This window comes from Euleptes europaea, chromosome 7 (genome assembly GCF_029931775.1).
Source record: "Euleptes europaea isolate rEulEur1 chromosome 7, rEulEur1.hap1, whole genome shotgun sequence".
Classification (NCBI taxonomy): Eukaryota; Metazoa; Chordata; class Lepidosauria; order Squamata; family Sphaerodactylidae; genus Euleptes; species Euleptes europaea.
The window spans coordinates 84,103,819-84,118,615 of NC_079318.1; the positions used below are offsets into that span (position 1 = coordinate 84,103,819).

The 14,797-nt window shown below is 46.0% G+C and overlaps 1 protein-coding gene across 1 annotated transcript; it reads left to right on the forward strand.

Annotated features, from left to right (window-relative positions):
* Window positions 1–6,989: 6,989 nt before the first annotated feature.
* Window positions 6,990–13,130, forward strand: LOC130481124 (barrier-to-autointegration factor-like). Its single transcript, XM_056853823.1, has 3 exons — window positions 6,990–7,002; window positions 11,143–11,282; window positions 12,984–13,130. The coding sequence occupies exons 1-3, from the start codon at window positions 6,990–6,992 to the stop codon at window positions 13,128–13,130; spliced, it is 300 nt and encodes a 99-aa protein (XP_056709801.1).
* Window positions 13,131–14,797: the final 1,667 nt, after the last annotated feature.

The window sequence follows — 14,797 nt, forward strand, 5'->3', positions numbered from 1 at the left end:
AAAATATAGGGACCCTTTTGGCTTATTTGATATTCCTTAAGAGCAATGAACAAGAGACTGAATTCTGATTTGTTCTAACAGTCAACTAGTTTTGATATGCATTAAAATAATGTTAGGAGATTTGATTGTACTTGCCTGTTTAAATACATTCGGTATAAGTTCAATCATTTTAGTTCTCTATTTTATATTGTCTTGTTTAATAAAAAGAATCATTCCCTTTTTCAATAAAAAGATTCATCCAGGTGTCAATTCATTTGCTGGTTACCTGAATAGACAAACAGAGGACCTGTGGTTCTGGAAATAACATTGCATTATCAAAAGGTTGGAAGAGGTGAAAGCCTTCTCTCATTTGATAAGCCAGGGAGAGTTGTGATACTGTGGATACCAGCCCAGAGCAAAGCCTTGAATTATTATCACTTCACATTTCAATCAATGTTATGAGTCAGAAAAACTGGTGAAACAGGGCAGGTCAATGGCTTCCATATCATAGAGCCTGTAACAACTTTCTCCCTGCACAATAAAGCATTCTTAAAAGCAAATAATTTCATATCATATACAGATATAAAAAACTGAAAAGGTACAGAATACATGGTACACAGTTTTAAAGCAATGAAACGTGTGCACAGGGAACAAAATAAACTTGCAGCCGTAAGGCAACCCCAGATCCAGAAGAAGAGTTTCAGGATCTACTTTAAAGTCACAATCTTCTGGCAAAGAAAAATCAGGAAATTCAGGCAAAGGTAGATCTTCCAAATTCAAAACAGCAGTGTCCATATTAGGAATGAGAATACAGGTGTCTTGTGCAGCCTGGGATGTTGATGCTATGGCAGTGCTTGAAGGCAGTGTCTGCTTTCATGTCAGAGGAGCCAGAGACATTAACACGTCTGAGGGATGGAGTGTGAAAATCATATCGTCTGTGAATCAAACGCAAATGTCTCTTCAATGATTGCAGACAATTCTCTCCTTTGGTGTAGTGGTTAACAACGGTGGTTTGGAACGGTGGTTTGGATCCCCTGCTAAATATGCCCGTTTGCCCTCTGATGAAGAAATGACCAGTCCATAATTTTAATGGTAGGTTTATTGTAGCTGTGAGAGACAGAATAACAACAGGAAAAACCCCAGAAACCCAGAAGACAAAAGTCAGAGATTGATGTGCATTATAATGAGTGAAATAAGTATTTGATCCCTTTGCAAAAGATGACTTAGTACTTGGTGGCAAAACCCTTGTTGGCAATTACAGAGGTCAGACGTTTCTTGTAGGTGGCCACCAGGTTTGCACACATCTCAGGAGGTATTTTGTCCCACTCCTCTTTGCAGATCCTCTCCAAGTCACCTCTAGGTGATGGCTGGAGACCTGGCAACCCTAGCATCTCCCCCCCCCCGCCCCGCTGGGAGATCTACGCCTGGTATGGCCCCGAATGATGTTATAAATATGCAAATGGCTATTGGCAGGAGAAAGGTTCCTCACCCCTGATCTAGCCCAACTTCCTGGTACCAACAACAGCCAACCGGATTTTTTCAGGAAGCCCTCAAAGAGAACAGAAAGGACATAGCTTTCCTTCGTTTGGGAGATCTTGATTGAAAACACCGGACCCAGATTGCACAAACCAATTGGAGCGGGAACCACTTTGCTAAGCTAAAACTGGGGCCAGATTAAACTGGCGGCACACAGAACCCAGTCCCTTGAAAAGGTGTGTATGATTGAATTTACAAGGCTGTTTGACACATCTGTAGTAGCGGGCACTCCGATACAGCAGGCCCAATCTTACACAGTAATACATTTTTGATGATAAAGAATGCTACTCATTCTACGCTATTCATATATTGTCAGGCTACTGAACTACAATCAAACCTCCAAAATTTAGGCGTTTCAAAGCACTTAATGATCACAGGTAACAAAATATTGCAAGGTAAAAACATTACTAAATAATTAAAACTATACACTGAACATTATTACATCAACCCAAATGAAATAAAACATGGAACATTATTAAATCGTTCGCTTATAAGTACGGAATTTAAAATGCCCCCCTTGAGTCTTAAAAGCGCTCAAAGAGCGGCAGGTGGGGAAGGGTTAACAAGCTTTGTGGTGGCCTCCACCGGTGTGCTGTCTTGAGGGTGTTGGCTCGGGCAGTGTTCGTTTGCACTTTCGCTTTCAGGCTCTTCTTCCCTTGCTTCCTTCAGAGCTGACAATCTCAATTTCCAGCGCTTAGAACCAGGTTCCAGGCTCTCACATCTGAACTGGTAAGCAACAGCCCTATTAAACTGAGGTGTGTAGATGATGCTTCTCAGGTTGAATGGCCATTCAGGGCCGGGGCGTAGACTTTCCAATTTCCCGGGGGGGGGGGAATTTCCCGGGGGGCTGGCGGCATTTAATTAACAATGCAAACAGTTTATTTACATTTTAAAAATGGCAGTAAAATCAAATATTCTCCTAATCCCCCATTATCCCTTCCTGTCGCTCTTACAAACATCCTCTCCTGGCCATATCCAACCTATCCTTCCCAATTCTTCACTTCCCCACCACAATAGTTAGCATGTGTTGGTATGATCAGTGGTAAATCTAACAGGTTGCTTCATCTAGTTACAATCCACTTGTTAAGATGTAACAATTCAAAATCACCTGTACTTAAACCTCCTTCTTTGGAGGTTTTTAAGCAGAGGCTAGATGGCCATCTGTCAGCAGTGCTGATTCTATGACCTTAGGGGAGGGCAGGAAGGTTTGCATCAGTGTTTGGCTCTTGTGGCCCTTTCTTGCACGCCCAGGGTAGCGCCGATCGCCACTTTGGGGTCGTGAAGCAAGTTTCTTCCAGGAGGGTGAGAGATTCAAAACTGATCAAAGGAAGTATTTCTTCACACAACCCATAGTTAAATTGTGCAACTGCCTTTCCCAGGATGTGGTGATGGCTTCCAACTTGGAAGGCTTTAAGAGGGGAGTTGACCACTGTGTGAACAGACTGCTGGACTTGAGGAGCCTTGGCCTGATCCAGCATGGCTTTTCTTATGTTATTTTCTTATGATACATTCTCAAAGAACTGAATCAGCTGTCTGGTTACTCCTCTGAAGATGCCTGCCACAGCTGCTGGCGAAATGTCAGGAAAGAAAATACCAAGACCATGGTTACACAGCCCGGATAACCTACAAGAACCAATCAACTGTCTATAATTTGAAGCCATAGGCTGTAAGGAGGCTGCTTTTACAGTCCACCTAGTGAGGCAAAAGTGTCTCAGATTTATGTTCTCTGCCTGCTGAAAGTGTTTAAACAAAGCAAGAAGTTTTGGTTATCACACAGGTGATCATGTCAGATAACTCAGGAAATTTCTACACATAGTAACATTTTCTGACACATCATGTACCACTAAGTTCACAACATATGCGAAAACATGAACGTATAGTTCTCTTGGCTCCTCACCCTTTACAATAGCCTGTCCTCCGCTAAGTTGTCCAGCAACATTCAATGCTCCATTATAGCACTGGCCACGACGTCAGTCCAGAGAAAGATACATTGGACTGCTTTGAGTTGGGAGCTGTATGTGACCACAAGAGGTGTTCTATTGTTCTTTGGGTTTGTCATATAGCAAGCTGCGTCTGGGTATCGTTTTGGCCTTTCTAACCAGGGAACCCTCTGGCGCTGTCTTGCTGGCCAAAACCTGCAAAGCTGGATTCCTAGGGCACACAAAACCTTCACAGTTGTGTTTCCGCAAACGATCCAACCGCACCCTAAATCTTCCCTGGCATGCTCCTTTAGTACTGGAGAGAATAGGTATGCATCATGACTAGTATCCATTTTGTCTACTAGCCATGGATAGCCTTCTCCTCCGTAAATATGTTCACTCCCCTTTCAAAGGGTTCCAAGTTGGCAGCCATCTCCACATCCTGGGGTAGGGAGTTCCACAATTTAACTATGTATTGTGTGAAGAAATACTTCATTTTATCGGTTTTGATCTCTCACCCTTCAGCTTCAGCAGATGACCCCACGTTCTAGTATTATCTTACCATACCATACATAATTTTATAGACCTCTATCGTGTCTCCCCTTCCTTCCTTCCAAACTAAACAGCCCTAACTGTTTAAACCACTCCTCATAGGGCAGTTGCTCTAGTCCTCTGATCATTTTGATTGCTCTTTTCTGCACCTTCTCAAGCTCTGCAATATCCTTTTTTAGGTGTGGTGACCAGAACTGTTCACAGTATTCCAAGTGTGGTCTCACCACAGATTTGTCAAGGGCAGTATGATAGCAGCAGTTTTATTCTCTATTCCTTGTCTAATTATGGCCAGCAGGGAATCTTAGGAGAGAGAAGATCCTGGGGCACAAGCAGATGCATATGCACAAAGCTTGTTAAGATTTGCTACTTACTTCATGCTACAGTTACTGCTGCTTGTGTTTGGTCATTTGGACACATTCAACAGAGCTCTTCAAAAAAGTCATCATTCTGCAGTTCCATCAAGCAGAGCTTCTTTTTGCTTCTGCGAAGGAGAGTTCAAAGAAACTGCAGAACAACTTTGAACAGTTCTGGTCACAGACAGTCAGGACAGCAAAAGACTTTGGTTTAGAGAGCCCTCCTGTTCCTAGGTGCAGAAAGCCTGCAGGACGGGTTGCTGCTGGGTGTGGTCCTCCTCACCAGTTTCAATCTCCTAAGGATTTCTACAGGGAAATCTTTTATGAAGTCATTGATAATGACTAGCAAACAGGAACAAAGCCCCAACAAATCATGCTTCAGCTGCTATTGTAACTGAGCCCCTCATGTGGGCACTGGTTGACCAGGAGGGGTTCAACTCCCCCCGGCCAAGTTCATTGGGGGGGGGGGGGCTCCAAGTCTGGAAACAGCCACTGCCTGTTCGGTGCCAGGGAAGATTTAGGGCGATCTACGGATGGACATCTATTCTAACTGAAGCCGAGATGAACCTTAATGATACCACGATGCCTAGAGATACCACGATACCTAGAGTGCCCAAACTAAGCGCAACGGGGTAAAAGCCTAAGAGCAACTTAAGCCGGTCTACTCAGAACCGTACCCAGGTCTGTCTGATGGTGCTTACTCCCAGGAATGTGTTCTCAGGGTTGCACTGTAAACGACACTGCCGCTTACAACAGTTTGTAAGAAGAACAAGTGATTTTGAATAAAATGTATTATTAAAATAAGACTGGCTTTGCCTGGTTAGTATTTGAATGGGAGACTACCAAGGAAGTCCAGGGCCTCTAAGCAGAGGCAGGCAATGGCAAACCACCTCTGAACGTCTCTTGCCTTCAAAACCCTATGGGGTCATCCGATATCGGCTGCCACTCAGCACTCCCCCCCCACACACACACGCACAGAGCAAAAAGGAAAAAACGTGGGATGCCCTTTGCATGCTAAAATAGGCTTTTAGCCACCCTGCATGACACCTTATCACACAGGGGGGACCGTGCCTGGCAAGGTGGGTGCCCTGGTGCCCTGCCCAAAGGCTGGTTCTGACAGCAAGACCTTTTAATTGGGGTTTCCCCACCGGGAAGCTCTGTGGATTACATTGGGAAGATGGTGGCAATCAGGAACTGCCTTCTGCACCCCAAAATAATCTCTGGGTCACCCCACTCATATACCTCAGCGCTTGGCAGACGCCACCATGCCATAGTGTGTGTTCTGGTGCCCAGCCCAAAGGGTGCTTCTTGCCCCAAGGGCACGCCTTGTAGAGGAGGCGAGATTTTTCACCCTCCCCGTCTGTGCTGCCTTCCTCTCCCAAGGGGACATGAAATGGCTGACGTTCGCCTCCCCTCCATGGTCTCCTCACAACAACCCTGTGAGGTAGGCCTTGCTGAGACAGTGTGACAGCCAAACCCAGACAACAACCTTCTGTAGCAGAGGCATGGGTCTGAGTGCTGGGGGGGGGGCAGCCAAAAGGTAAACTCAACACCCCCCCTTCCCACACCCGGAGCAGCGCCCTAACCACTGCTGCCATTTAGCCCCGGAAGGAGGCTGTGCAGTTCACTGCTGCAGTTCGGCTTCCAGCTGCCCCTCCACACCTGGGTCAGGAGCAAGCAGATCCTGCTCTGCTCACCCCAAATGAAAGACCCGCACAGCTATGGAAAGTGAGGTGCTTTGAAAACGGAAATGAAAATTGTCCTGGAGCAACGAAGCCATTCTTCGTCCCACAATATGCTTTCACACGTACACCGCCTCCGTTACCCGTGTTCTGCAGCTGAGTCCTTCCCTTTGGTCATAGCATGATCTCAGCAAGGCCTACCTCACAGGCAAACCGTGCAGGATTGTCACTTAATAGCTGCTCCGACAGACCTGCCCTCGAAAGGAGGTTGGCAGAATTCAAGCAAAATACCGCGCGTCCCTCTTCTTTACTGCATATTATTCTCACGACAACCCTGTAAGGTAGAATCAGTGGAGAATTTGTGGCTGGTCTGAAGTCACCAGCAATTGTTAGCCACAAAGGGGGGGGGGATTGGATCCTGGCCCTCCTAGATCCTAGTCAGACCCTCTCCCCACTCAACCACACTGGCTCTCATAGCTCAGAGGGGTTCTTCGACCCCTTCTGTTTTATAAAGGAGGTGAGATTTTTCACCCTCTCAATCTGTGCTGCTTTCCTCTTCAATGGGGAGACAAAGTGGCTGACATCGTTCACCTTCCCTCCATCTTTTCCTCCCAACAACCCTGTGAGGTAGGCCTTGCTGAGACCACATGACAGCCAAAGTCAACTAGCAATCTTCTGTGACAAAGTGGCGTCACACAAGAGGCATGGGTTCGAGTTCTGGGGGGAGGCAGCCAACAGACAAACTCCACCTTCCCCCCACAATGGTCTGATTGGCTGCAGAATGCAAGACAGAGGCTGGGCTCCAACCCACGCTCCCCACACCCGGAGCAGCACCCGAACCATCTGGCAAGCGAGGGAAAGGAGGGGTACTGGCCATTCCTCTGCAGTCCTGGCACCACCAGCAGCCACGTAATGGGCTCCGCAGCCGCCATTGAGCGGCGCCAACACCCAGCCGAGCCTTAGACATGATGATTTCGCCAGGTGGCCTCAGCCCCCCCACTGCCAAATCTGTGCGGCAACGGCGCTGCCAGCCTACCTTACAGGGCGAGCTTTTTTTTTTGGCTTTCTTTAATATGGCTCGTTGTCCCATTGATAACCTCAAAGAGGCGGTTAAAGCCCAAGTCTTATGGCAGATTTAGTATTTGAACACATATTTGGATATTTGCACTAATGAAGCTGCCTTATACTGAATCGGACCCTTGGTCCATCAGTATTGTCTTCTCAGATCGGCAGTGGCTCTCCAGGGTCTCAGGTGGAGGTCTGTCACATCACTTACTTGCCTAGTCCCTTTAACTGGAGATGCCGGGGATTGAACCTGGGACCTTCTGCATGCCAAGCAGAGGCTCTACCACTGAGGCACATTTTTAAAATCTGGCCAGCTATCAGAGTAAGGTTGGTCCTGTCATCACTTACTGTCATTCTCTACATCTGGAATGCCTCTCCGGCTATGCAGCCTTGCTTGTTGCTGCCTTTCCTTATTTTGCTTTAAAGTTGGCTCCCAAGTGTAATTTTTGCAATGCTGCCCTGAGACTTGCTGTTGAGTTTTTTTAATATGCTGACTTTCTGTACCGCTTAAGGAAGAATCAGACCGGCTTACAATCGCCTTCCCTTCCCCTCCCCACAACAGACACCCTGTGAGGTAGGTGGGGCTGAGAGAGCTCTAAGAGAGCTGTGACTAGTGTCTTAAGAGAGCTGGCTTTTTGTGTAGGAGTGGGGAATCAAACCCAGTTCTCCAGATCAGAGTCCACCACTCCAAACCACCACTTTTAACCACTACACCACGCTGGCTCTCTTGTGGGGGTGGTGTCTATTTTATGGCGCTTTCCCCCTTCACTTCCTCCAGAGGAGCACAGAGTTCTCACCTTTCTAATTCTCCCAGCAGCCCTTTGAGGCAGAGAGGAGCTTATCTAGTGAGCTTCGTGGCTGGGAGGGGATTTGAACCCAAGTTTTTTCCAAGGTGATATATTGTTTTAAAGTCTTTATCACCCTGGTTCCTTATGATCCTTTTAATTTTGTTTTACTTCTTTATTTAGCTAGCGGACTTGGTTGCTGTTTGATAATTGGTAGAGTGGTGGGGCATAAGTGTCCTTAAATAAATAAAAGAATAGAAAAACTTTATTTTGTATTTTTAATTAACATTGTGGAAATTGCTAGAAAAATTAACATGATACTTGGGGGCCCCTCCTTCTTGAAATGGATCACGTTGAGCGGCCACAGCAAAGATAGCAAACAGATGGTTCTGCCCTCTCTTGCTGGCCGCTGATCCTTGCATTGCGGAGATCCCCTGGTTAACTGTGCTGAAGATGGCCCATACAAGGGGTCAGGCTCTTGACATAAGTATTAGGCCCTGTCCTTGGTGTTTGTATATTTGCTTCGCCAATTCTCACCCCTGGTTTCCCCCCACCCTTTGCTGTGGCCTTGGCGGCTGTAGACTGTTTTGGATTGCTTTCCTCCCTTCATCCTCCCTTCTCCGTCTGGGACTGTTATCACCCATTTCCCATGCTTGCTAGGAATGGCACCTGTGATGTAATCATGTAACCATGCCTTAAGTTTAGCCCTTGTAAGCTGGGCTGCCATTAGCAGCTTTGAAACCGCAAGTAACCTGAGCTGTACCTGATGCTTCTACAATAAAGTTTACCAGCTTCTGACTTGGCTGTCTGAGCGAGTGGCTTTTTGGGAATTGCCCAGGTTGGCTGGAGAACTTGACACCTGGTAAGTCTTGAAGAGTATTTTTTCTCCAAAATTCTGCAGAAAAGTTCATATACAGATACTGAAGAAGTGCTTATGCAAGTGTTTTGTTGATGATACATAGGTGGGAGAGTTCCTTGTTCCACTGTTCCTAAAATTTCAGTATCTGAAAGACTATTATGAGGCTGCATACCGCCTTAGATTTGCAACAGGCACTGTGGCTGTTCCTGCCCTCTTGTTTTGTTCACATAGCCTCCACCAGAGATCGGGTTTTTTTTTTACACCAGTCCTATTAACGTATCTGTGCAGCAGCCTTCTTCTTTGCTCTGTTTAGGGAGGCCTTTTAAGAGGCTCTTTTTCCAGAGGGGTTGGCATTGATGTTAAAAACAACTAGTTGTATGGTGCTGTTCAATGATGTGTGTTGTTCCCATCCCAAAAATTTTTTGTTGTTTGAGTCACTTTGCAAGGATTGTTCTTTCATAGTTGTTTGATTTCCTGTTGTTGGTTGGCTTGATCTGTTTGGCTTGATCTGTTTGGGATGTTTATTAGTATGGGGTTCTGTGGAGGGATTTCCAGTGAAAGAGGGTTATCAGAATCTGGTGGGAAGGCAGTTTGGAGGCCTTTGTGGCTTTTCAGGGTGCCTCTTTCAGAATTAGGTTGCTAGGCAAAGTGGACATTAGGTCTGATCCAGCAGGGCTTTTCATCTTAGGACATGGATGGTTCTCTTTTGGTCCTATGTTCTTTTTCCCTGTCTCAGTTGCAGGGCATATTTTGGAGGTGGTTCTCACTAAGTACTGGCACCTTGGGAGGGTTTCCCCCCCCCCCAAATCTATGGGGAGGAAATTGATGGAAATTAATGCAGCCTTAAATATGAATACCAGCACTTTTTTCTTTATTATTTTTTACCTTCCAAAAAGCACTGCTCAGTTATAACGTGCATGTGGTTGTGTGAACGGTGAAGGATCCAAAGCAGAAATTTGTCAAACTGTGTTGAGTCTTGAAGTGCCTGGTTGTCTTGTAGAGTCCAATGATAGACAACAATGAGGAGGTTAAGTTAAAAGCAACAGTCTTTATTTAGCTAAACACAGAGCTGGGATGAGTTAACCACAGATAAGGCACAGGGTTACTCACCACCGAACAAAGGAAGGTCAGCATCATTTATGCATTAGAATGGGGCAGGCTCATAGCTGCTTACAAGCAGATTGATACACAAAGGCACCAATACACATTAGGTGTCTACTCCACGTTAGTTAGCTTAGCCTATAGATATTGCCCGAAGGCGTCACCGAGAAAGTGCTTGATCTTGTGAGCTAGTAACCAGAAACCACATTCCTAAGGATAGAGGTAATTCAGAGACAGCTTTCTCTCTACTGGTGTGAGGCAGTACCAGGTAAGCAAGGGTAAGCTGTTGGCAACTTATAGTTGTGGATGCCAACGTTCCCAAACATCTACATATGTATATATGTGTGCATATAGTATAGTTTTATTCTAGCCCTTATATATTTGGGCACTACAGTCTCTCCCCTGGGGATAGGAAAATATTCTGAATTATGTTGTCATTAAATTCCCAGGTGCTGGGCTTCATTAACTTTGCTATGTTTGGTTCACTTCTCTTTCTCATAAAAACATAAGAAAGGCCCTGCTGGATCAGACCAAGCCCATCAAGTCCAGCAGTCCATTCACACAGTGGCCAACCAGGTGCTTCTAGGAAGCCCACAAACAAGAAAACTGCAGCAGCACCATCCCGCCTGTGTTCTATAGCTCCCAATATAATAGGCATGCTCATACAATTCTCATACAATCCTCCCTGGTCAACAGGCTCTTACATGGAGCAAGTGCAATAGGCAGCCTCATCTGTACTAAGCATATGTAGAAGGGAATATTTTGGGTGTAGCGGGCTCTTTTTTTACCCTTGGGGATCCATGCCAGTAAAAGTAGGAACACAGGGCAGGGTAGCATAGACTCCTACACCCCAGAGGTAGAGCCAGTGTAGTATAGTGTTAAGTGGCAGACTAGAATCTGAGACGTCCAGATCTGAGTCCTTACTCTGCCATGGAAGCATGCCTGGTGACCTTGAGCCAGTCGCACCTTCTCAGCCTAACCTATCTCTCAGGGTGGTTGTTAGGATAAAATTGTAGAGGGGAGTTAATGGTAAGCCACTTTGGGTCCTCATTGGGGAGAAGAACGGAGTATAAATGAAGTAAGTAAATAAATACTCTATGGTGCCTTTGGAGGCCGACTTGGCTGCACTGACTGTCATACAACATAAAGGAAATGGCAGGAAAGGTCTCAGTTCTGCTGTCTTCTCTCCCATATTGTGTGGACGTCCTTTCTCGATGTAATTGGCTGTCTGTGATTGTAGTGGGTTAGTAATGTTCTGTTTCACCTTAATTATGATACCTGGTTGATCACTAGTTTTCTTCTTGCCTGCAGGCAGAGCAACAGCCAAAATGTCCACCAGCCGAAAGCACCGGGATTTTGTGGGGGAGCCTATGGGCGAGAAGCCTGTCAGCTCTCTGGCCGGGATTGGAGATGTGCTTGGCAAGAAGCTGGAAGCCAAAGGCTTTCATAAGGTATTTTCTGGGCCATGGGTTCTGAAGGGCATTATTGGGAGGGGGAGAGATGAACCTAGCTGGAGGGTTGGGCTTTAATGCATTCAGTCTTTTGCTGGTCTTCTTGAGAGGCAGCCGCCAGTTAACTGGCATAAGGCACGTGCCCAGGGCTGCTGGAGAACTATGCTCAGGGAAACCAGCCTATTTTATACCATTTTTTTGTTCCAGAGCCTCTTGGCTGTTGAGTTAGGGTATGATCAGAAGGTGCAAAATGCAGCAGCCTTGCTGAGGCTAAGTAGATGTGGGACTGGATAGGAGACCTCCTGGAATACTGCCGTAACATCCCTGTGGGATGTATAATAAGCAAATATTATAACTTGCTCCACACAAGGTGCTTGTGAGTGCAGAATGCTGTGAAAATCTGTCATGCCAAACACTTTCACAAAGTCATCTGCCCCCTTCTTATAAAGACTGTGAGCCAGTGATGTGGTACATATTGTTGCATTTTAGCTGTGCCCTTCTTTCCAGGAGCTCTGACCAGTAGAGCTCTCCCTCCTCCACACACTTCCAGCAACCTGGTACAATAGACGATGCTGAGAGAGAACCTTAGCCCCAGGCGACCCAGTAAACCTTTTGGCTGCAGTAGGGATTTGAGCCCAGACCCTCTCAGCAGGTGCACGCTGTGATCATCATGGGCCACGCTACTGAAGCAAGCAGAGCCACAGAGTTGGCTGCGTTAAGTGTTGCCAGAGGCTGAGTTGAGATTTACAAATACCTGGGAACTCAGTGCAGTTACAGAATTGAGATTTGCTCAATGGGTTCTTTGACACAGTTCCGGGTCAACAACCAGCTTCCTTGCCCACTCACCATTTGTTTTTGCAATGACTCTGCCCTGGAGAGGTGGAGTCATAGTGTCTGATTCAAAGCAGTTGTATCCAAAGCGTTAGGCGCCACAGTCTATCTTTGCATGCTTAAGAGAAGGATCACTTGAGGCGTCCTCCAAAGTGCGAAACCACACAGAAGATCCCCTGCTCCAGCTGGTCCTGGAGTGAACCAACTGCTAGTATTTCTTACTCGGTCTGTCTCTTTGGCCTTTTATGCAGGGGTGTTTCCTCTTGGACACCCCCGCCGACTGCTTCCGGGCTTCCTTTTGAGTATGCATGTCTTTTCTGCCCGTCAGAGGTCGCCTTGCTCTCCCTGCGCATTTGGCCTCATTTTCCAGATTCTGGCTAGAACAGCATCTGGAAAACACAGGCAACATGCACGGGGAGAGCAAGGCGACCTCTGACAGACGGAAAAGGCATGCATACTCAAAAGGAAGTCCTGAAGCAGTCAGTGGGGGTGACAGCGGGGAAATGTCCCTGCATAAAAGGCCTATGGCTCTCTTTAGCTTCCCAGCACCAGGGGTAATTTGCCACCCAGTGATCAGCACATGAACTGCTGCTGCTTGCCGCATTGGACTCTGCCCAGCATGGGCTAAAGGAGGCTGGCAGAAATAGTGGGTGATGCAGGGAGAGCGGAGGAGGAGGTGAGAAGAGCGCCCATGTGTTCGGCACCAATTGGTGCTGGGCAAAGAGGAGGCAGCGTTGGGAGTACAGCTGATTCATGCCTGCCAGGGCGGAAAGGAATCTTGCAGTGACAAGTGTGGCAGGCCGATTTACCGCCCTCTGGGCTCCCTGTCCCTGCTGCTTACACTACGTATTTTCTCCTTTCCGAACCTAGGCTAGTGATGTGTTCGGGCAGTTCCTGGTGCTGAAGAAGGACGAAGACCTCTTCCGTGCGTGGCTGAAAGACACATGTGGTGCCAGCGCCAAGCAATCCAGAGACTGTTCCGGCTGCCTGAGGGAATGGTGCGATGCCTTCATGTGAACACTCTTGCTCAGAACCTCAGTGGATGCTGTTCAGGCTTTTGTAGTTAGCTAGAGCAGAGCTTCTCAAACTTTTTCCACTCGTGACCCCTTTTTGGCTGAGAAATTTTTAGGGGACTCCGGGTATATAGGTATATAAAACAGGTATACAAATCAAACATTTACTGATAATAAACCATAAAGAAATTTATTTTAAAACAATTCTTTGTTATACATATAATTTTACCATTTATTACAGATGAAAGCAAATTTTCTTTTTCTTGTCAGTTGAGGGGTACTACAACCTGGTAGCGAACACTCTGCCACATTGTCATCAGTATTTTTTACCTCTTCTGTCTATATTGAACCACTTATCCATAGCTGGAAAATATTTTTGTCCTAAAATATAAATAAATATTGCTAATGATTTCTCAAGTGAATACTAGCTTTAGTTTAAGAAATTACATTTGTTTGTGGTTAATTAAAAAAAAATGATGTTCACACTTACACATACAGCGGTGATGGTGGAGAAATATTATTAAAGGACTTTTGTCTTTATTTGCTGCAATTAAATACGTATGTTTCCGTAAAAGAAGGCGATAACAGCAATTTTTTAAATCTGTTGTGCCTAGAAAACGCTATCTAAATAGCTCCTGGAGATCAGGAATTATTTTTGCAGCTTTACTATTTAATAGTACAAAGTTAAACAGTACAAACGCTGGGATCAAGACTCTACCAGCCCAAGGTTCGAGAGAGAAAAGCCCTCTCTCTACCCAAGAACAAACAGAGAAAATCACGCTGCCCGTTCCCTGGGCATTAGTTTTATACAGTTCTTTTCAGTGCATCTCCATTCGATACATTAATACATTTCTCATGGCGTGATCCTAGCGAACAATGGACAAGCGATTGTGGATTGAACCAGCTCTGTAGCTGAGAGGAGCGAATGTGTCCTTACTTTGCAAGATTACAGCTGTTAGTGTGTGTGTGTGTGTGTGCTTATGCTGATGTGTTGAATAGCAAGCAGGCAGAGATACGGAGGAAAGGAGGGGTTTGGGGGGGGTTCTTGCACCCTGTTCATATACACAGAGGCATTTCAGAGTGCCATAGGTAAAATACCTTTCAGGCTGGCACTTCAAATCAAACATCCTATCACTATACAATCCCAACAAACCCATTTGAACTATGCTTAAGGCCCACTGAGCTTCATGTTACCACTACAAGCCCTGACCTGGATAGCCCAGGCTAGTGAAGTGCCAACCTGAAAGGTATTTTATCTATGGCACTCTGAAATGCCCCTGATATGGAAGAAATGACATTTTGAAATGACATAAGAGTTGTGTGTTGGCTGTAAAAATGCCACCATGTTAGATAAGTTTAATGAGACAACGCCGTTTTAAGTTGTGACGTTTACATGTAAGTGAAATGGAGCCATCCTGTATCCAGGCGGAAAGACAGTGCAGTGCAGATAGGTAGAATGTAACCTCTTCGCGTGGCGACTATAAATTGAGCTGTGCTGCATCACATAGACAGCACGAGTTGCTTTCTCTCCAAGAGCTGCAGTCATGCATTTGAAATAAAACTGCTTGCTACTAGCTGCCTTTGTTCGACTGATCTATGATCGGTCCATCACATCCCCAAACCCCGCCCTCAGGCTCCCACCAATGGTGAAGAGGGACCTGGCAACCCTAA

Excerpts from the sequence above, each read along its gene's own strand:
- LOC130481124 (XM_056853823.1), top strand. Across the intron at positions 11,283-12,983 it reads AAGCCAAAGGCTTTCATAAG|GCTAGTGATGTGTTCGGGCA; the intron begins GTATTTTCTGGG and ends TTCCGAACCTAG.